This window comes from Gopherus evgoodei, chromosome 5 (genome assembly GCF_007399415.2).
Source record: "Gopherus evgoodei ecotype Sinaloan lineage chromosome 5, rGopEvg1_v1.p, whole genome shotgun sequence".
NCBI lineage: Eukaryota > Metazoa > Chordata > Testudines > Testudinidae > Gopherus > Gopherus evgoodei.
In genome coordinates, this window is record NC_044326.1 from 70,092,716 (window position 1) to 70,115,092 (window position 22,377).

The 22,377-nt window shown below is 42.4% G+C and overlaps 1 protein-coding gene across 4 annotated transcripts in view; it reads left to right on the top strand.

Moving 5' to 3' along the window:
* FBXO8 (F-box protein 8) overlaps window positions 1-14,655 on the top strand; it is a 30,138-nt gene extending 15,483 nt beyond the window's left edge. The window contains exons 5-7 of one of the 4 annotated variants that reach the window (XM_030563185.1): window positions 9,682-9,800; window positions 10,922-11,118; window positions 14,000-14,653. In XM_030563185.1, the coding sequence (XP_030419045.1) occupies window positions 9,682-9,800; window positions 10,922-11,118; window positions 14,000-14,187 (504 nt within the window). In that variant the 3' untranslated portion in view covers window positions 14,188-14,653. Of the gene's footprint in view, window positions 1-9,681; window positions 9,801-10,921; window positions 11,119-13,999 lie in introns of all 4 variants that reach the window. The other 3 variants (XM_030563184.1, XM_030563182.1, XM_030563183.1) reach the window with 3 other exon arrangements.
* The last annotated feature ends 7,722 nt before the right edge of the window (window positions 14,656-22,377 follow it).

Below are 22,377 nucleotides of genomic sequence, written 5' to 3' on the forward strand. Positions count from 1 at the left end.
TTAATTTCTGCCATATATTATTCTAAATAATGTACAGTGTGTGTGAAACTTTCCCACACAATACTCATTCCATATCATGCAGAGTTATAACTCAAAGTTTGGAGGTGTCATGGGTAGATTTAATTTTCTCTGAAATAGGAAGTCATAATCATAAAGTATGCTTTAAAGATTATTATGAGGCACAGTTATGCACTGAAACTGTAAGTGGTGATGGGAGGGAGAACATTTGCCTCAGAAAAGATGTCCAATTCTCTTTACTCCTAATGTTAATAGTCTTAACTGAATTGTTTTATTTACGTTTTCCTTCGTGGATAAAGGGTGAAATTTTGGCCCTGCTGAAGTCAATGGTAAAACTGTTACTGACTTCAGTGGGCCTAGGATTTCACCCATACAATATAATAATGTTCTAAATTGTAGTGAGTATAGTGTATCTGTAATTAAGTTTGACATTGCTTATTTTCTTATCTTCCCCTTTTTTTCCAATTGCTCCTAATTTTGTCAGACTAATTCATGACTTGGTTGGTGAGGGGGATTTTCTATGCTTTCCAGTTTAGAAGTGATTTTTTTTTCTCAGAAGTTTTGAGCAAAATTTATTAGTTTGTTTTGTTTTATAAATTAAACTTATGTGCAGAAAATACTCCCTTTTCCATATGTGTCTGTCCAAATTCTTGTGCAAGGTTATTCAACAGCTCATGGTAAAAACATCAAATTGGCTTGTTTTATACATCTTTAAGGAATAAGCTAGGCTAGAGGGAAATGTTCAGCTGTCTAAAAGTTATGATAATTGAAAATGGAATATCAGGTTTGCATAGTTTAATATTTAATTGACCTGAATGTCACATTTCAAGGCAACTGCACCTGTATTACTCCTCTATGATCCCACAAGGGCAACCATGTTAGGCTGTAGGGTCCTCAGATGTCACCTCTCTTAAGTGGAGACTGCTTCTCTATCCCTCCTGACCAGGGCATTTCCAGGCTGAACAGTCCCCATACTGTACTGTGCAGCAAAAGACAGATTTCCTAAGCAGGCCTGAATCACTTCTCTAATCAGAGACAGCACACAGTGTAATTGCCACAGTTAAGTAACCACACTTAGCTCTTTCTAAGCAAGCACATTTATTCTTAAGGTGAAAGCATTACAGAAAAAATTAACAATAAAAATCCCCTACATGTGTGCTGATAAGCTGACCAGAGATGACTCCCTAACTCCAACAAAAGCTTTGGATGGTGATTAGTCCTTCAAACCCCGCACAGGCATTTCCTATGGTCATAAATTCTTCACAATTTCAGCTCAAGAACAGCATCCGTGTCTTATGGGGTCTTAATGGGCCAAAGATCTTTCAACTCTTCCCTGAGAGTGAGGCTCCCCATTGGATCAAAGGTCCTGTACACTTGCTCTGTCTCAGGTGCCCTGCTTGCTCTCCTAGACAACCTGGTCCTCTCTGCTCCCCTGCTGGAGCAAGAGTCTCTTCTCTCCACCTGTCCTTTTATCAGGGCCAGCTGTACCCTAATTGAGTGCAACCACACCTGACTGGAGCGGGATGACCACCCTGCTACACACACACACACACACACACACACCCCTCAACATCCCACGCCCAGGGGATGGGGGTGGTCCTCTAGCCCGTGTGATGTGGAGATGTCCTGCCAGTTGCATTCGCTTCTCTTCACTCTCCTTCAACCGCAGGCCCAGGTCTTCCTTCTCCTTGTTCACCTTCTCCAGCTCTGCCTCTGCTGTCTGGCAGGCCTGGGTTCCCGTCATAGCCTGCTCTGTCACAGCCTGTGTCTCAGTCCCCTTTTCTGCCACCTCGTGCCAGTGGCTCTCTGGCAGGTCTACCGTCTTGACTCCAGTGTTGATCACACTCATCTTTGCCCCTTCTGGGTCCTCAGGCACCTCCTTCGGCCACCCTTCCCTGAGGGGACAGTGCCTCTTAATATGGCCCCGCCCATGGCAGCCCAAGCATACTCCCTGCCCATCTGCTTGTTTGGGCCTCTTATAGTCTGTCCTGGGTCCGCACTTCTCGCTGGAGCTTAAGAGGAACCTCCACCTTGAGCCTGGGCACTCCCAGTGCAGGTGTCCGCTTTGCCCATAGGCCCAACATGTTCATCATCCCCTGGGTTTGCTCACCCAGCGGGCCTTCCCAGTGTCTTATCCTTTCCCCTGCTGTGGGTGAAGTAATTTGCCCCAATCCCAATAGGAACAATCTCTCCTTAAATATCCATGCCTCTTGCAGGCATAACAAGTCCAGTACTCTGCCATTGGCCTCCTGGTGCAGGGCTTTTCCCACCGCTCTCTGTGGTCTCTCCTGGATTCCTTCCTCAATAGTCTTACAAGGGCCCGCTGTTCACAAGCAGCTGCCCCTCTGTTTCTGCAGGGCCCAATAGATCTCCCATTGTCCCTCCTGGCTCACCTGTAGCAGAGTTTCTAGTCTTCCCCACTGCTCACCAGTCCCCTTTCGCTGGAGCATCGATGCTGGAGCCCAGCCAGGGATGGCATAAGAGCTCTCTGCAAAAAAAAAAAAAAAAAATCCTCTATGTAGGCGGGATCCATTCCCTTCACTTATATTGGCACACTCTGCCCAGGCCTCACAGTTCCCCTTTTATCAGAGTGGACCGTAAAGGCGCACATTCTCCACCATATGTAGCAGAGCACCAACTCACTGGCACAGCACCTCCTACTGGTCAGTCTGGGCATTAGCTCATTCAGCTCAGGAGCACCCTTCTCTGGCCAGTTTCTCTCCCTCGGTTACCTGCCCTGTTGTCTCCACCACCTCTGGCCCCATGTCAATTCTGGCCTTGGTGCCCCTTACCCTGGGGTGCTGCCCTACAGCAATGCCCCCACACTCTGAGTCTCCCCTCCCAGGGGAACTCCAACCCCCTATACCCACATTGCCTCAGTGACTATGCCAGTCATCATCTAGACCAGGGGTAGGCAACTTATGCCACGTGTGCCAAAGGCGGCACGCGAGCTGATTTTCAGTGGCACTCACACTGCCTGGGTCCTGGCCACTGGTCTGGGGCACTCTGCATTTTAATTTAATTTTAAATGAAGCTTCTTAAACATTTTAAAAACCTTATTTACTTTACATACAACAGTAGTTTAGTTATATACTATAGACTTATAGAAAGAGACCTTCTAAAAACATTAACTTGTAATACTGGCATGCGAAACTTTAAATTAGAGTGAATAATGAAGACTCGGCACACCACTTCTGAAAAGTTGCGACCACTGATCTACACCCTTCTCTTGGGCAAACTGCAGTCTGAAATGGCCACTCATCACTGGCAAGGGTTGGACCTGCTGCCTTTCTAACCCAGCTGCCTCCCTGCAGCTCTAGTACCTCCCCTGGCCTTTAGCAAGGCCTCAGCCTGGAAACTCAACAGGACAGAGCTCCTCAGCTCTGCCTGCCCTTCCCAGCCCTGCTCTGTCTCAAGTACCCTGCTTGCTCTCCCAGACAGCCTGGTCCTCTCTGCTCCCTAGCTAGAGCAAGAGTCCCTCTCTCAGCCTGCCCTTTTTATCAGGGCCAGCTGTACCCTAATTGGGTGCAACCACACTGTGGCTGACTACCCAACTAGCCTCCCTTGGCTGCTTTTAACCCCTTTCTGATTGGAGCGGGTGACTGCCCCTGCTACAAGCATACTGCCAGGATAATGTCATATGTCACACTGAAAAGCAGAGTGATGTAGAGTGCTGAACCCACAGTTTCTACATTCAAGAGATGTCAAGCCGAAAAGCTCTGATCTAAGAAATTGCAGTTCTGGAAAGCTGTGTAACTTTAATTTTTGGGCTAAAAATAATCCATAACATACATATGTATATATCACTTTTTATCTGTAGATCTCAAAGCATTTATAAATAGATGAAGATGATTCCCATTTTACATATAGGCAGACTTATTGACAAAGAGGGGATGTGAATGGCCCAAGGTCACTCAGCAAGCCAGTGACGAGCTGGGAGTAGGACCCAGGTCTACGAGTCCCACTTAGTACCTTACTTTTTCTGCCTCCCATGTTGAATGACTAAGTTTTAAAGCATATGCACAAGGAGGCAGTATTCAAATTGAATGTTCAACATTATCTGTGCATTTCTGTGACTCCTGAGTGATTGGTTTCTCACATTTATATGCCCATATAAATAATCTTTAATATCGTGGGACACATTATGCTGTTTATATGTTTAATGGAATACGTTTTTAGTACTAAACAGTAATGTATTAAGCTTAACATTTAACCAGGAGAACAGATGTGCTTGGAAATTCCAGTCAGGGAGAAACCCCACTGTGCTAGGCACTGTACACAAGGCCCTAAAGAGCTTACAGTGTAAGCAGTTGAGCTTATTTACTATTGAAGCTTAACCTCCCTATTTCTAACTTTTAAAAAAAATTACTGCCCCTAAGTTTTAAGATGGTATTGCATTTGAAATCTTTGTCTTTTTAAATAAATAAATAAAGGGAAATAGAAAATACCTAGATTTACTATTTCAATTTCTCCAGTTAGCTTTCAAATATACAACATACTGAGGTAATTGTATGGGGGTGGCATGAATGTCCCCATTTGGACCTCAGTGGAGTTGAGAATGCTTCACACTGTTAATGGAGGCAATGCTTAGCTTTACTAGAATCAGGCTATCTTTAGTTGAAGATAACCCTTCTTGCAGAAGCCTAACACAGCAGTTCACACTGCAAGTGTTATTTTACACTGGCTGTATCTTTGCTATAGTGCAGTAGAATAAGCTTATATGTATATAGTATTCAGCCAAGATCCCAAAGTGCTTTAGCAAAGGCAGATAAAACATCAGTTGAGGTTGGTCCGCTTTGAGCAGTGCGTTGCATTAGATGACCCTTCCAGCCCTGATATTCTATGATCATTATCCCCCTTTTCGCAGATGAAGCACACAGAGAGGAGACAATTTGCCTAGCTTCATATTGTGAGCTAATGGCAGAACTGGGACTAGATCCCAGCTGTCCTGACTCCCAGTCAGGTAGTCTCTTGAGTTTTTGTAAAGTAAGAGATTACAGTCTGCAAAATATTGCAGAGTGCAGTAAAACTTGTGGAGAGAACATACTTTGTAGTTTTTGCTGTATGTATCAATGATGCATTTACAATCTATCCCATACTAATAGTGTTAGCAGCAGACTGAGAACAGCAGTCCCTGCTCCTATGTGAACTCTCTAATGAGTTCCAGCAGAGAGAATGTCCAGTGCTGTCACATATGGAAGTAGTTAATGAAAATGTGCTAAAAATTTTAGCAGATGCTCGCTGACCTGCACAGTAGTGATTCTTTATTTCAGTCATCTTTTTGTATTTTAACATTTATCCAGAGCTAAGCAAATACACAAACTCAAAACTATGTATGCCAAATGTTAAACTTTACCAAATTTTTGCATTAACCCTGATAAGAGAAGTATAGTTAGGGTGTATTTTGGGGTGTGAACAGAGGGGGGGAGAGGGTGATTAAAGCCCTGGCAAAAATGTGTTTTACTGTCTCATAACTCAGAACTGTCAATTAATTTTGTTCAATTTTTTTTTAAATAATCAGGCATAAGCATAGAAGACTTTAGCCCAAAAGGGAATAGTTGCAGAAAGTTATTGGCATGTAAAAACAGAGCTGTTATAATGTAAACCACTTGCAACCTTAATTATCTATAATTAATTGCTACAAGATTCCTACCATGATATATCTACAGGAAAAGTACTGAGCTGTAAACAAATGATAAAAATAAAAGCTGTCCACAGTGGCCACCTTTCCAGTAATCAAATTCTCTACAGCGCTGAGTGGCATCTCTAATAAATTTCTCCAATCTGATCTTCCCTTTCTCAAGACACATCCTTGGCAATGCAGTCCAATAATCACCCAGATGTGCTTCAAAGAGTACCTCAGCCCCCTCACACATGTAAATTGTCCACTCTCCTGCTGTGCATTCTATACTTTTTAATCCATTTCCATGTGCTACAAGAAATACTATGCCCAATGAATCTTGAGTAGTCTAGCTTTGGCATGTTGAGTAGCATTGAAACTAAATTGAGGTAAAGTCAGTGTTCAAAGGGTACCAGCATAGAATTTGCATCATTGTACATGTGTGATGGAAGCTGGACCCTAAGGCAGAGAATGAAAAGTAGACTAAAATGGTTTAACAAGCGATATTGAAAATATTATGGTAGTGAAGAAAATAACTGCTGGGAGTACTGCAGTAATGTAGAGTGAAGGTGAATGCTGATGAAGAAAAATTAAATCTATATTACACAATTTCAGACATCCATCCCGGGAAAGATTGGAGACATTCTAAAGAAAAAAGAGGAGCGATCAGAGGAATGCAAATGAGAACTGGTGTAATGCATCTGAATTAATTGGTAACACGAGAAAGGGTGGCATGAACAACTAGTGACCATAAACTAGAACCTGTTGTGATAGTTACTTGCCTCCCTAGTCAAGCATAGCCCACAATCATGACTGTTAGTTGCATAGCCTTCTTAAATTTAGGATTGCATCCTGGGCTTTGCGGACCTCAATAAACAGCACAATGGTGAAGGAAGACACGGGTAGTTCTAAATCACCTTTCTAAGCCCCCAATCCTGAGGATAGCCAAAGGATATAGCTGGCTACAGACACAATTTAGAGCAGCCATGGAAACTGCTGTAAAGCATGGCTGCTGGAAAGGTCTTCTAAGTACCATTTCACTGGACCATTATTGCCGGAGCATATTGTCCTTGCTCCCCTTCCCCCAGTGTGCCCCCACCAGCCTTAAATCACTCCTGCCCAAAACTTGGTGAGAAACGGGTGACATAAAGCTCAATAGACTGGATTTACTCCAGCCAAGGATTCCCCTTTGCTGGGGGAATCCTCAGATGCCTGCTTAAGAGGGATCAGTACAATGGGACTTTTAAAGCGGATTATCTACACTTTAATTTAGCTTCCTTGTAGAATTATGCCCTTCAAAAAGTGTGCATTCATAGCTGAACGTGCTTATCTAAGGTGATAAAGTAATAAAGGTGATTTATTTTGTGAGGGAGGAAGGTGACAGAGATCATAAACATACAACCGTTTACACATTTAGCGAGCAGATTGTCCAGTGTCCTTAAAATAACCTTCACTAATGGAGCAAACAAAAAATTGGGTAAAATCTTTTAAAAGAACCCATTTCAATTTTGTACAACATATTTGTTATTTAGGGAGAAATAACAGCAACTCAAAGTGGCACGTTATTGTGTTGGAATGATATACAATCCACCTTGTGTGTGTGAAAAAGAGGAAAAGGAAATGAGGTGAGGAGATGGCATTAACAGAAGATACAATAAAAGAAGGAAGCAAGCTAGGGTGAGTTGAGGATGTCAAATGAGGAAGCTGGTAGCTTGTATAATGAGTACCAGCAACACACCGTTATCATAAAGAGCCTTATAGCACAGAATGTTTTGCAGTATCTCCCAGCTCTGGGAGATAAATTCAGATTATCTCTATAGAACAGGTGACTTTGTTCATTGAGAAGGTAGATGGTAAATCCCCTCTGTTCAGATTGTCCAGTGTCCCCCTCTTTTAGTAACACTCTGTAGTAAGAGAAGTAAGTGCTTTGAGGACACGCTTATTTAAAAATAGGATTATTCCTCAAGGCCCCAGTTCACCTGAACACTTTAAGCACATGCTTATAATTAAGCATGTACTTTAGTGTTTTGCTGAATCAGGATGCAGGATTAAGGAGGCAGAGTTAAACAGAAGATGTAATGAGATACTATAGCGTTGCTGTTTTACTTTTTATCATATCTGAGCAATTGTCAAAATACTTGAGGCATCAGTAAGCAATTTTAATCATTTTGATAATCCATTTTAGTTTTCCATTTAAGCCTTGATTCAGAAAAGCACTTAAGCATGGGTTTAAGGCCATTTGTATTTAGAAAAGCTCAGATAAATCCCAATTAGGTCAATGGGTATTAAGCCCTTACTTAAGTTCATGCTTTAATTTAAACGCAAGCTGCCCTGAATAGGGATGCTTACCTGAATCAGGCCCTAAAGTTGCCTAGATTCCTTGTTCCTAACAGAAAATTGTTTGCATATATTTAATTTTTTGCATATATTTAAAACATTGTTTTGACTATAACCAAAGAACTATGTTACTTCAGGTAACATTTTCCACAAATATAAAAACAAATGATGAACCAGAAAAAAAAATGGTTAAGTAGCATATTATGTGTGCTAGTCCTTCACCTGTGTTTTATAGGTCTATTAAGTGAAGTCCCTGGTCATCTCAAGATTTATTTTCTAGTTTCATGTTTGCTTGACATGGTTCAGTTTTTCTGTCTTGCTTAACTGTCTCACTTCTTATAAAATAACTTTCCAGATTAAAAGCTCAGTCCTGCACTCCTTATTTGTGCAGAACTTCAATTGACATCATTGTGAAGGTTGCTTATAAACAAAGTGCTAGGTTGCCCCCACTGTGTCTTTATAGATATAATTTAAACCAAAAGGGGAATTTTGAAATATATTGTAAAGTACCTGGAATTGGAAGATATATAATGGGGGGAAAAAAAATTGTAAGAGTTATCTTATTTGGTGATGTAGGGAGTTGCACTGATACACTGATGTCTAAAGCAAATTAAGAGACTGCATTAGATTGCACATTTGTACATGTTTCAGCATTATACTATCACGGTAGTGATGCCTTATTTACTGCTGAAGACGCAGTTTGGGTGTAAGCCGCTTTCCAAAAAAGTTATGCTCTGAGTTTAAATTTGTCACGGCTGTTCTCCTATTTTCTCTCTCTCCCCACCCCTCCCTAAAATTTTTGGTTAAAATCCAGTAAGCTGCTTTTGAATTATAAGACCATGACAAAAGTAGTTTTCATGCTTTGAGATACCTAAATTCAAGAAAACCATCCAAAAAAGATTTTAAATATTGTATTTGCATGTTCAAATTTGGCATGTACATGCATGTGCATACTTCTCAGTGAGAAGTGTGTGCTTGGCAAAGTGTGAAAAAATGGTTGTAATGTAGAAGTAATAAATAAGTGAATAGAGGTATATGTTCATTCTGCCACTTTCTAAACTAGTTTTTTTTAATTAGATAGAGGCAGAGTGCTGTTGGATTTTTTTTTTATACATATGTACTTTACGTATATGTGTATGTATCTGGATCTGCACTTTAAATATACACACTTGCATTTATTTGAGTTATTATACATTTAATTAAATGTATATAGTGCATTTATTTGAATGTGATCCCATACACGTGGAAGAACATTGAAATCAATGCTTTAAATAAAAAGAAATTAAAGGCAAAAAGCACATTATAGCAAAGATTTTTACATGCACCATAGTTAGGAAACTATAAATTATGGGCCCTACAACAAACATTATTTAATCACCATGTATATACATATGATGACAGAAATTAGTAAGAGAAAATACAACAGAGACAAATTATGCTTGCTGTGGGGATATGTAATTCTGAATTTCCTACTGTTGGTACATGTAAAATCTCAACCATAATGTTGCATTAATTTTATTTGCATTTGATTTATATTAATTTTAACTTGTATTGTGCATGTTGAAATGCCATTTAGAGGATGAAGGCGGTATCATGCTAAAACATTAGCAGGCTTATGTTCCAATATTACGCATTACAATATTTTCCCATAAAAGAATTGTTAAGACCAATCTTATTTATATACAAATGTCCTTTTTTTGTCTCAGGGAGTTAACTACTTTATGTCCAAGGGTATACTGGATGATTCACCAAAGGAAATAGCTAAGTTTATCTTTTGTACAAGAACACTAAATTGGAAGAAACTGAGGATCTATCTTGATGAAAGGTAATTCGAATCTGTAATGAGGAAAAATGCTGGATTCATTTTCAGTCTGTAACACCTTTCTGTAATCACTCTTCTTACGTGTTCTAAGCTAATGAAAAATAATCTTAATCAGAAAAATCTGAAGTAAAGAGCAAACACAGAGATTCAGCTAAATATTTTATTCCTGAAGCAGAACATTTACTCAGTTCTAGCATGTGTGTGTATGCACCACTATATATAAGCATACTGTGTTTATCTAGTAGCGGTCAGATAGTGTACTTATTTCCACATTTTCAGTTCCAACCTTAAGTTATATTTGTAAGTAGAATGTCACCTTACGTAGGAGATCTTTGTGCTGTCTAACATTGGAATGTTGTTAATATTTTGCTATGTATATTTTTTTCCTATTTCTTAAGAATAAGATTCACCTTTTTCCTCCCCAAAGAATGTGTAACCAGGCTTTAAGCAAGACACTATGTTTAGACTAGGATGTGGGAACTGTAGATGTGCAGAAGAGTAGACCATTGGCTGGAATTCTGGATGCTGATGCTCCACAACCCCTACTTGGGATGTTTCAGCCACTGGATCAGTACATTTTGGATCTCTTGCCTCTCCCCTGGCTTGCTTCCAGATTTCCTTTGCATGCCAAGCCCTTTTGATATTCAGAGGATAGATGGAGCATGCACTCCCATGGAAACTAAGTGTTGTGGAGGGCCTATGCACCATGACTGAATGTCACCTTAGTTGAGCCTAGTTTTAACAGAATGCTGCCTTAACTGCTTGTTAATGTACATAGGCCCTGAAAGGCATATTGTATATTTATTCCTTTTACTGTGGTTTCCTTAGCTTTGTCAGGTATTGTTGCAGCCTCAATTTCTTCTGTACTCCATGTGTGCAAATTCAGAATATTGCTTTATTATAATTTCTCTAAAGTATTAGGCTGAACTGTACACTACTGTGGTAGCAGTCTGAGGAACGTGTTTCCTATTCTTGTTTTATCATTGTTGGATTTTTTTCTTCATTTTCTTATGACAGAAAATACCTATAATTCAGACTCTTTAAGAAATCTTCATTTTAATTTCTGAAATCTTGTTTCATGTTTAAACAGTAGAAAATAAATTTCTCTTTTTTTTTTCAACCAGGAGAGATGTTTTGGATGACCTTGTGACACTGCACAACTTCAGAAATCAGTTCTTGCCAAATGCACTGAGAGAGTTTTTCAAACACATTCATGCCCCTGAGGAGCGTGGGGAGTATCTTGAGACTCTTATAACAAAGTTCTCACACAGATTCTGTGCTTGTAATCCTGATTTGATGAGAGAACTTGGCCTTAGCCCTGGTAAGAAGAGAGGACTTCTATGCAGTGAATCAGTCTATATTTATCTACATATACTTTGGAAAATGTTACTTTTCATAGTGGGTTTAAATCAGGGTCTAATTAAATTTTTCTAAAAGTAGAAAGATTAGTCTTGGGAGAGGGTCAGGTCTGCGCATATTGTACACAATAAACATAGAAACTCCTCTCTGTCAGGAGCTACAGTAGTACAGACAATCATAATTAAAAAAACAAACCAAAAAAAAAACTTTTTGACTTAATGATTTTCTTCTTGTACATACCAGACAGACAAACAACTTCCATGTACAAAAAGTGATTTTAGAAAATTGTTGTGTTGGATCTTTTCCCTTCACCCTTGTCTTCCCTAGAGGTTCTGATCCTGTAAAGACTTGCACATAGCTTAACTTTACACTCTGTGATAATCCCACTGAAGCAAATAGGGTGAATTCCTGGCCTCATTGAAGTCAATGAGTATTTTACCATTGACTTCAGTTGGGCCAGGATTTTACCCGGTGAGACTGCTCACATACTTAGGGTACGTCTACACTATGGGATTATTCCGATTTTACATAAACCAGTTTTGTAAAACAGATTGTATAAAGTCGAATGCACGTGGCCACACTAAGCACATTAATTCGGTGGTGTGCGTCCATGGTCCGTAGCTATCCCATAATTCTTGCAGTCTTCCCCGCCCCTTGGAATTCTGGGTTGCCTGATGGGGCAAAAATCATTGTCGCGGGTGGTTCTGGGTAAATGTCGTCAGTCATTCCTTCCTCCGGGAAAGCAACGGCAGACAATCATTTTGCGCCCTTTTTCCCTGGATTGCCCTGGCAGACGCCGTAGCATGGCAACCATGGAGCCCATTCAGCTTTTTTTTATTGTCACCGTATGTGTACTGGATGCCGCTGACAGAGGCGATACTGCAGTGCTACACAGCAGCATTCATTTGCCTTTGGATGACAGCAGATATGGTTATCAGTCTGCTGTGCCATTGTAAATTGGCAATGAGATGACGGTTATCTGTCGTTCTGTGCCATCTGCTGCTGTCATGGGTGCCCCTGGCTGAGGTCGGCCGGGGGCGCAAAGACAAAATGGGAATGACTCCCCGAGTCAATCCCTCCTTTATGGTATCTAAAAATAGAGTCAATCCTGCCTAGAATATGGGGCAAGTGTACTAGAGAACCAGTGTATCAGAGAGCACAGCCGCTCCGTGTCAGATCCTGCAGAAATGATGAGCTGCATGCTATTCTAGGGGGTGTTCCTGCAACAATCCCACCCGTTGCTTCCCTCCTCCCCAAACCTTCCTGGGCTACCGTGGCAGTGTCCCCCCCATTTGTGTGATGAAGTAATAAAGAATGCAGGCATAAGAAACACTGACTTGTTACTGAGATAAAATGAGGGGGAGGCAGCCTCCAGCTGCTAGGATAGTCCAGGCAGGACAGAATCTTTTCTTTACACATGAAAGGGAGGGGGCTGATGGAGCTCAGCCCCCAGTTGCTATGAAGAGGACGGTTACCAGCCGTTCTGTACCATCTACTGGGAATGACTGGGAATCATTCCTATTTTTACCCAGGTGCCCCCGGCCGGCCTCACCTGAGGCCAGCCAGGACCACTCACGGGCTCATGACCAGGACGGCTATCAGTCCTACTGCACTGTACCGTCTGCCACCGGGGAGGGGAGGAAAGAGGATGCTACTGTTTACTGCTGCAGCACCATGTCTACCAGCAGCATGCAGTATACATAGGGTGACATATAAAAAAGTCAAGAAACGATTTTTCCCCCTTTCCCATCACGGTAGGGGGGAAGGGTGGTAAATTGATGAGATATACCCTGAACCACCCTGGACAATGTGTTTGACCCTATAGGCATTGGGAGCTCAGCCAGAATGCAATGATTTCGGAGACTGCAGGGACTGTGGGATAGCTGAGTCCACGGTACCCCCTCCCTCCCTCCATGAGCGTCCATTTGATTCTTTGGCTTTCCATTACGCATGTCACGCAGCACTGTGCTGTGGACTCTGTATCATAGACTGGAGATTTTTTTCAAATGCTTTGGCATTTCGTCTTCTGTAACGGAGCTCTGATAGAACAGATTTGTCTCCCCACACAGCGATCAGATCCAGTATCTCCCGTACAGTCCATGCTGGAGCTCTTTTTGGATTTGGGACTGCATCACCACCCGTGCTGATCAGAGCTCCATGCTGGACAAACAGGAAATGAAATTCAAAAGTTCGCAGGTCTTTTCCTGTCTACCTGCCACTGCATCCGAGTTCAGATTGTTGTCCAGAGCGGTCACAATGGTGCACTGTGGGGATACCGCCCGGAGGCCAATACCATCGATTTGTGGCCACACTAACCCTAATCTGGTAATACCGATTTTAGCGCTACTCATTGGGGAGGAGTACAGAAACAGATTTAAAGAGCCCTTTATATCGATATAAAGGGCCTCGTGTGGACGGGTACAGCGTTAAATCGGTTTAACGCTGCTAAAATCGGTTTAAACGCTCGTGTAGACAAGGCCTTAGTGTTAAGAATGTGCATAGCATTTGCAGGATCGGGGCCTTAATGTGAAATCTCTTCAGGGCAAGGATCTGTCTAGCTTCATGTCTGTAAAGAATTTTGCACACTTTGGATTACTATATAAATATGAATACATTCATTGGTGTTTATTTAGCACTGCGTTATCATTATAACTTTTTAATAATAATAAATTGTTTTCAATGAGCTACTCGTGAGTAAAGTTACTCATGTGCATATTTATTCAAGGAAGCCATTAAGATTGTAAGAACCTTGAGCAGGGACTGGTCATTTTAATTGCCTGTAAAGTGCCATCCATACTTATGGTTCTCTAAACAATAACTTCATAATGTTCTCTTTTCTTTAGATGCAGTTTATGTACTATGCTACTCTTTGATTCTGCTTTCCATTGATCTTACCAGCCCTCATGTGAAGAACAAAATGTCAAAGAGAGAATTTATCCGAAACACACGACGTGCTGCTCAGAACATTAGTGAAGATTTTGTAGGGCACCTTTATGACAACATCTACCTTATTGGCCATGTGGCTGCCTAAAAGCACAATTTGCTAGGACTAAGAATTTGTAGTTTACAAAAACTAAAGCTACCCAAGGAGTTAATTATTTTGTAGATATGGGGGTTATATTAGTGCTGGTCATTCTAACCTCTGTATACAATCACAATGTGTGTTGTATGTACTATCTTTTTTAGCAATTTACCATGGGAATTGAAGGATTTTGCAAAAAAAATCTTAATTTTGTTTGTTTTGCACAAAACCATGCCATTAGTCTGACACAGCCATTTATGAATGTTAAACTGACATTACAATCTAAAGCTGACAAGATGGTGGATTTGTGCATTAGATTTGCTTGAAAACTTTAACCAGTTCCATTCTTTTTTAAAATACCATGTAACGTGTACATATTTAACTAAAGAGATTTATAATCATAATTATTTTATTGTAAAATATTTTAACTAAAGTTTTTTCTTTTTCTCTCTTAAAAATAGTCTTGTATTTCTTCCTTTTATATTGCAAACTTTGCTCTTGTTTTCATGATGGTGGTTTTCTCAGCTACCTGAGTTAAAGAGAAATGCTGGTCATGACACTCCATCAATAAAGTTTGTTCGAGTGGAGTGTTGAAACTAGCATTTACTATTGCATTAGCTAACTTAAATTAATTGGCAGTCAGTTATTAACTCAAGTTAAACAAATCCTGAAGACCTGTCTATATGAGGAATAAACTAAAAAAATTGACTTTTTAACATTCAGGTTTGAAAGCAGCCTTAACACATAGCATAGATGCAGTTACAATTGTGTTAGCTCATTGTGAGATAAGGTGGGGCATGTCAAGACTAGCACATGATAAAGGTTAAGTTAATGTGTTCTTGCTAACCTTAACCTTACCTCGACCAGTTTTCCAATCCAGATATTCCATTGATGGAGAATTTGGGATAAACACAGTGAATGAACACAATTTGAAAGCAGTTAAATTGTACCTACATGAAGTGATATATTAGAGTCATAGATTTCAAGATCAGAAGGGACCTTTATAATTGTCTATTCTGACCTCCTGCACAACACAGGCCACAGACTCTTACCCACCCACTCCTCTAATAAACCCCTAACCTATGTCTAAGCTATTAAGGTCCTCAAATCATGATTTAAAGACTTCAAGGTGCTGAGAATCCTCCAGCAAGTGACCCATGCCCCACACTGCAGAGAAAGGCGAAAAAAACCCCAGGGTCTCTGCCAATCTTCCAACCCCAAATATGGTGTTCAGCTAAACCCTGAGCATGTGGGCAAAACTCAGCAGCCAGATATCCAGGAAAGAATTCTCTGTAGTAACTCAGATCCCACCCCATCTAACATCTCATCACAGGCCATTGGGCATATTTACTGCTAATAGCCTAATTTTGGCAATTAATTGATCTTTGACTATCCCTTCATACCATCCCCTCCATAAACTTATCAAGCTTGGTCTTGAAGCCAGATATGTCTTTTGCCCCCACTGCTCCCCCTGGAAGGCTGTTCCAGAACTTCACTCCTCTGACGGTTAGAAACCTTTGTCTAATTTCAAGTCTAAACTTCCTGATGGCCAGTTTATATCCATTTGTTCTTGTGCCCACACTGGTACTGAGCTTAAATAATTCCTGTCCCTCCCTCTGATATATTTATAGATAGCATTCATATTAGCTAACTCAGTTTTTAAAAGCATCTTTTTCCTAGTCTAGTGGTCATGTAGGCAGGTTCTAATTGGTTCTAGACTCAGGAATATAGTTTCAGTTATGTACTACCTTACAATTTAAAGTGTACTTTTAGCTTTGCAACTTCCATTACAATGGGGAACTGTATGGCTGTTAGCCAAGGAACTCTCAATACAGCATTTCTCTTTATTATGCATGAGGTTTACTTGTTCCTTAATTTTCTTTCTGGATGATGTGTATAGTCACATCACTTCAGTATCTGTCTGTGTTAGTCATTTAATGAATTTATCCTGGGGTCCCCTGTGAGATCTGTAAGTATTTTTATTTCCATTTTACAGATGAGGTCACACAAGAAGCCCATGATAGAGCTAGGAATTGACTTCAGATTTCCTGAGGTCTAGTTAACTGCCTTAACCACAGCGCCACTTTCTTTAAGTTCTGTCAAGCTGCATACGGGCTACTTAAAATAAAGTAAAGATAGTTCTGCCATTGGTGAATATTTAGTGTCTATAATATTTCCAATATCTCTCATCCACATACAAAAATGCACCCAGATATTGCGGGTGTGGTTCAAATACATTACCTCAAAACAAGCCTTCACTCCAGCTGTACTTATGCAGCCTACACCAGAAAGGACAAGAAACACTGGTATTGCAGAGGGTCTTTCCACCTGAGTTCTACAGTACTGTTCTATTCTACACATGACTACTTTTCTCTGTATGCCAGGTCCATTAGCACATCCTCTTTCAGAAGACCTAAGAGCAGATGCAGCAATGACAGGTTAATCTCAACTCTACTAAGAAACCTCACAAACAGGGAGTACCTGCTGAATTGAATTAACTGCTGTCTCAGATATTACTGGGAGTAACAGGCTGGGCAGAAGAGATCATCTCTCTGTGGAGTCTGTTGGCCCTTCAAAAGCCTGGAGTACTTCACTCACATATGGCACTGCTTGTGAAAGTAATCCTGAGGGTTGCAGTTGAATGGGGAGAGGAGTGAGAATATTGTCCTAGCTGCTCTCTGCCATCATACCTCCCCTACCCCCGCAAGCTGTGTGAGGGCACAGTCCCTCATAATGCAGAGTTCCATAGGCAGGACAGAACCAACTGTCCCTTTTTTTCACTCACTCCCAATGCACTCCTAACTGTATCTCTTTACTATCTCTCCCTCCCTCCCCCAATCCTCAGAGGATGTTTCATCTCTCCACTCCATTAACTGTCCTACACAATTTAACATTGTGTGGGGGTCAATGATGAAATTCTATTCACGGACTACTGGGAGTTGGTGCACAGGTGTAACATAAAGGCTCAAGTAGCCCATCAGAATGTGACTATAGATAATCAAACTAACATTTTCAAAAATGGCCACAGTTCTTGGTGTCAGCTTCTTCATATCTGACTTGAAATAGTTTGAGCCTGATTTTCAAAGGGCCTGAGCATGCAAAGCTCCCATTGACTTTCGCTGGAATTTTGGGTTCTGACTGCCTCTGAAAATCAAGCCCTTCAATTTTGAACACCCAAAAACAGAGACACTGAGAATTAGAATATGTCTTTGCTGCACAGTAGCCCAGGTGATCAACGCCTGGGTGCAAGCAGCCACATTGCGAAGACCTACTCAAGTTATGGTGGCCTGGAGGCAAAAAAATAGTAGACACCTAGAAAAATCACAGGAACACTGCAATCTACAAAACCAGCACACAAGCTCATTGCCACCTAAGCTTGCCCCTGGGAGATGCTGGTGAGAAGGGAGTATCCTACACCCTTCCCCACTCTGGGATGTAGGTGCCTAAGGCTCGGTCTACACTGAGTAACGTAGCTGAAGTTGACGTACTTAAATCTACTAAGTACTACTTCACTGTGGTAAGTTGACTGCTGACACTTCCCCATCGACTCTGCCTACGCTTCTCACTCCAGTGGAGTACTGGAGTCGACAGGAGAGCACTGGGTGGTTGATTCATTGCTTCTTCAATAGACGTGATGAATCGACCCCTGTTGGATCAATCACTCCAGAAGTAAGTGTAGACATGCCCTGAGTCTGGGCAGCAGGGAGATGCCTATTGCTGCTAGTGATCCATGAACTGGGGAAAGATAGGTGTCCCACTGCCTGAGTCATGTAGGCCTGATCTGGTAGGTATGCTCAGAGGTTGCCTAACTTCATGAAACTCGGGAGGTGGAGGACTTCCTTTATAACCTTTACCCCAGTGGCTAGGGTACTCACACAGGATGTAAGAACTCCCTGGGTCAAGTCCCCCTTCTGCCTAATGAAGCAAAGGGCTTCGAACAGGGATCTGCTACCTCTCAGGTGAGTGCCCTAACCACTGGGCTATAGAGTTATTTTAACTCTTTCTCTGGTCCAATTAATAATCACTCAGTTGTTTAAAAAGTGGAACAACTTCAACAGGAAAAACTGGAGGAGTCCCATATCAGAATATCCCATTGCCCAAGAGGTAGCACACTCATCTGAGGGGTGGTATGCCTAGGACTAGATGCCTGGAAGTAGCAACATAGTCACTTTGGGAACTTTTATTGCAGAAACTTAAGCACTGAGTTTAAGCACCTACAGAGTTAGGTGGCAGCTGAATATGAGTTTTGTGGAACCCACTCTGTCTCTTCCCTGGTCCTGTGACTCTCCCATGAGTAGCACTAGGATTTCTGGGGGCATAATGGTTCTTTGTGATGCAGTAAGTCACTCTATAGTTCTTTCCCCATGAATTGTGGGAGAACTTGTCTTTCTGAGTTCATGGGAGCAATTGTGGAAGGGATTGGAGTACTAGCAGCACTAGATTTAGTCTTCATCTTCACTGCAAATAATCCACTCTTCTTCAAGTGATGTCTAAATGAGTGCTCCACTGGAGGTTGGCAACACCCCCTGCCTGGAATTGAAGATCTTCACCAGCAGTGCCAGTCGGACCTCGCATGCGCACCTCCCCTCTCTCGTGTTGCACTCTGTATGTGTACATATAGCATTGTGTGGTCTGACTGCAATTCCTTCTCTGCTGCCTTTGGTCTGGGACGGAATCCACTAGCAAAGCCTGTTTCTCCTATTCCCCCATAGACCTTTTTTCCCTTTTCTTCTTCTTTCTCCTATTTAAAAAAAAACAAAGTTTTTGTTTTAACTTTATCTTTGCAGGTCTCATAGCTTAGGTTTCCATTTTTCCCACTTCTTGTCCTTCCCATCTGCGAAACCTTTTCCCTTCACCCTTATGTCTGGCTCTCCTGGGTTTAAGAGGTGTGTTTCATGCGGGGCTACATTCTCAATAACAGATGGCCACCTGCAGTGTGTCTGGGAGAGGCACAGATCCCACAAAAGTGTTCCCACTGTCTCAGCCTGAAACCCAGAGCCAGAAATGACAGGGACATTAGATTGAAACTTCTCCAGCATCGGACCCTGGCCTAGATTTTTCCCCAAAGATTCCAAGTCGTCTGCCATGCTCTGTGAAGAGAAAGCCATTTTGTGATCATGTGGATGACAAGGGTCCCACTGTGGTGCAGCCCATCAGAACATCGCTGACTAGGTCAGTGGCTTCAACCTCATCCAACAGGGGACATAGCTCCAGGGCTCATTTGAGTATACTGGCTCAAAGAAATGGTCTAAAGAGCCTATCTGGGCAGACCTTCAACTCTGCGCACCATTCCCCAGCTCTGGCCACCAAGACAGTCCACTTGCAGGAGCTATGGCACCAACACCATTTCTGGCACCTATGAAGCCATTGACACAGAGTAAGACCTCAGCACCATCAAAATCATCGGCATCAACCAAGTCACCAGCGATGACGAACTCATCGACACCAAAATCTTCAGCACCAGCCAAGTCTTTGGTATGGCCAAGTCTTTGGCACCATCTTCTGAAATTCCAGGGACATAAATCCTCTCTTCGGCACTGTGTATTACAACAGCACCAATGATGCTCCTTCCCCTTCTACAAGACTTTAGATACCCTAAAGACCTGCTGGTATCTGACACTCCTGAGTCTCTGCTTCTTCAATGGGAGGTCCCCGCACTTCTACCTACCTATCCAGACTCACAACATTCCTCTCTCTCTCTGCTGAAGATGGCATCTCCCTTCCCCAGTGAGGAGGAGGAAGAAGAGGAGGATAAGGGCCGCATTGTTCCCTTGACTACTGGACAAATTGCACCAGCTTATCCTCACTATATGCAGACTACCTCTGGCCCCCAATCTTGGCAGAGACCACAATGGATGCAGCCACATGTGCCATTCCCACCAAACTGGCCACAGTGGGACCCTTGGGCCATGTACAGGACACAATTCAGGATCCGTCCCGAAAGCAAAGCCAGAGACCTACACCTCTCCCTTCTCCATCGGTCTCTCACCCTCAGGAAGTCGAACTGCCCCCAGTACCAACTGAGGAGGAAGAGAAAGCTCCCCCAACTTTATATTTTTCCTCTTCGCCTGACAAGGCAATTATGCCCGCACCCCCTACATCTGCTGTTGACTTCAAACACTCTCAAGATCTATTCCATTGGATTGCAGACTCCCTACAGATGCCATTGGAAGAAGTCAAAGACCAGCAGCATAAACTGCTGGAAATCCTCCGCATATCATCTTCCTCAAAGATCGCACTACTGATCAGTGAGGCTCTTCTCAAACCTGCAAAGGTTCTGTGGCAGACCCCAGCTTCCATTCCTCTGACCTGAAAATGCGCCAACAGAAAATATTATTTTCCAGCAAAGAATGCTGTGCAAGAGAGGGGCATAGGTACCAATCTCGATCTAGCCATCCAGACAGAGATTGGAAATGCCTCAACCTATTTGGATGCAAGTCATACTCTTCAGCCACACTACAGTTTAGGATTTCAAATTATGAAGCTCTCATGGCCAAGTATAATCATCTGAACTACTCCAAATTGAAGAAACTTTGCCATGATCTACCAGAGACCAAAAAGAAGCAACTCCAGTCCTTGATATCGGAGGGACAACTCCTAGCCCATACAGCCCTACAAGCCTTGTTAGACTCTGAAGACATCACTACTCAATCCATCGTGACTGCTGTGGTCATGAGGTGCTCATCCTGGCTCCACCTCTCAGGCTTGCCTAAGGTAGAAACCACAGTAGAGTACTTACCATTTGAAGGCCAGAAACTATTCTAGGAGCAGACAGATAACTCTCTGCACTCCCTTAAAGACTCCCAAGCTACACTTCATGCTCTCAGGATATACACACCAGCAGCAGAGATGCTCAGGGAAGTAGCAGCTCACCCCATGATCCCAAACTCAACAATACACTCCTCAACAGCACTACAACACCCAACGCCATAGACAAAGGCCTCCGACTAAATGTAAACAAGGAGCTATCGGCAACAACAAATTTGAAGGTGAGGTCGAGGCCCAGAGAAGTCCTTCCTTGTTCCCATCATCCCTAGCATCTCTAACGTTCCAACAGTTTGGCAGCTAACTCCGTTTTTCCCAACTTGGAGTCTCATCACCTCAGACAAGTGAGTTGGTGAAGGGAAGATACTCCATTTCCTTCCTATCTATCCCTCCCTTTTGCATTCCTTTTCAGGGACCCCTTTCATAAGTCCATTCTACAAGGAGAAATAAGTCAGCTTCTGCAACTGGGAGCCATGGAATAGGTCCCTCCGCAGCAAAGAGGACAGGGTTTCTACTCTCACTATTTTCTGATTCAGAAAAAGTCCAGCAGCTAGCGTTCCATCCTAGACCTTCACAAACTAAATAAATTCATTGAGCTGCAACATTTCAAGATGGTTACCCTCTCCACTATTATCCCAGCACTGCAACAGGGGGACTGGTTCTCGGCCCTCAACCATCAAGATGCATACTTTCATATTTCCATTGTGACAGGGTCAGGCCAGATGGCTACAAGAGAGTGGTTGAAGGTAGATACATTAGTTCCAGGTTAAGAAGGTCTCTTTTCCCTGGGTAAGATAACAGGGACTATTCCAGAACACTCAGGAACTTTCTAGAACTAATTAAGGCAGGCAGGCTAATTAGGAAACCTGTAACCAATTGGAAGCTGCTAGAATTAATTAAGGTTAATCAGGATACCTGGTTTAAAAAGGCTCTCACTTCAGTTAGTTAAGGAGCTGGGAGTGAGAGGACATGCTGCTGGAGGACTGAGGAATACAAGCATTAACAGACATCAGGAGGAAGGTCCTGTGTTGAGGACAAAGAAGGTGTTGGGAGGAGGCCATGGGGAAGTAGCTCAGGGAACTGTGGCTGTCATGCAGCTGTTCCAGAAGGCACTATAGATAGTTGCAGTCCACAGGGCCCTGGGCTGGAACCCGGAATAGAGGGTGGGCCAGGGTTCCCCTCAAACCTCCCAACTCCTAATCCAACACAGGAGGTTCCACCAGAGGGGAAGCTCTCTAGGCTGTTGCCCAACCCACATGGTGGATCAGCAGAAACTGTGGGGATTGGTCTTACTCTTTTTCCCCATACTGGTCAGTGATGAGGTTATCTGAGTGATCAGCAGATTTGAGCCACAAAAGTGGCCAAACTGAGGGCTATCGTGAATCTCTAAGGCTAGAAAAATCCACCAATAAGCATGGGACCCACCAAGGTAGA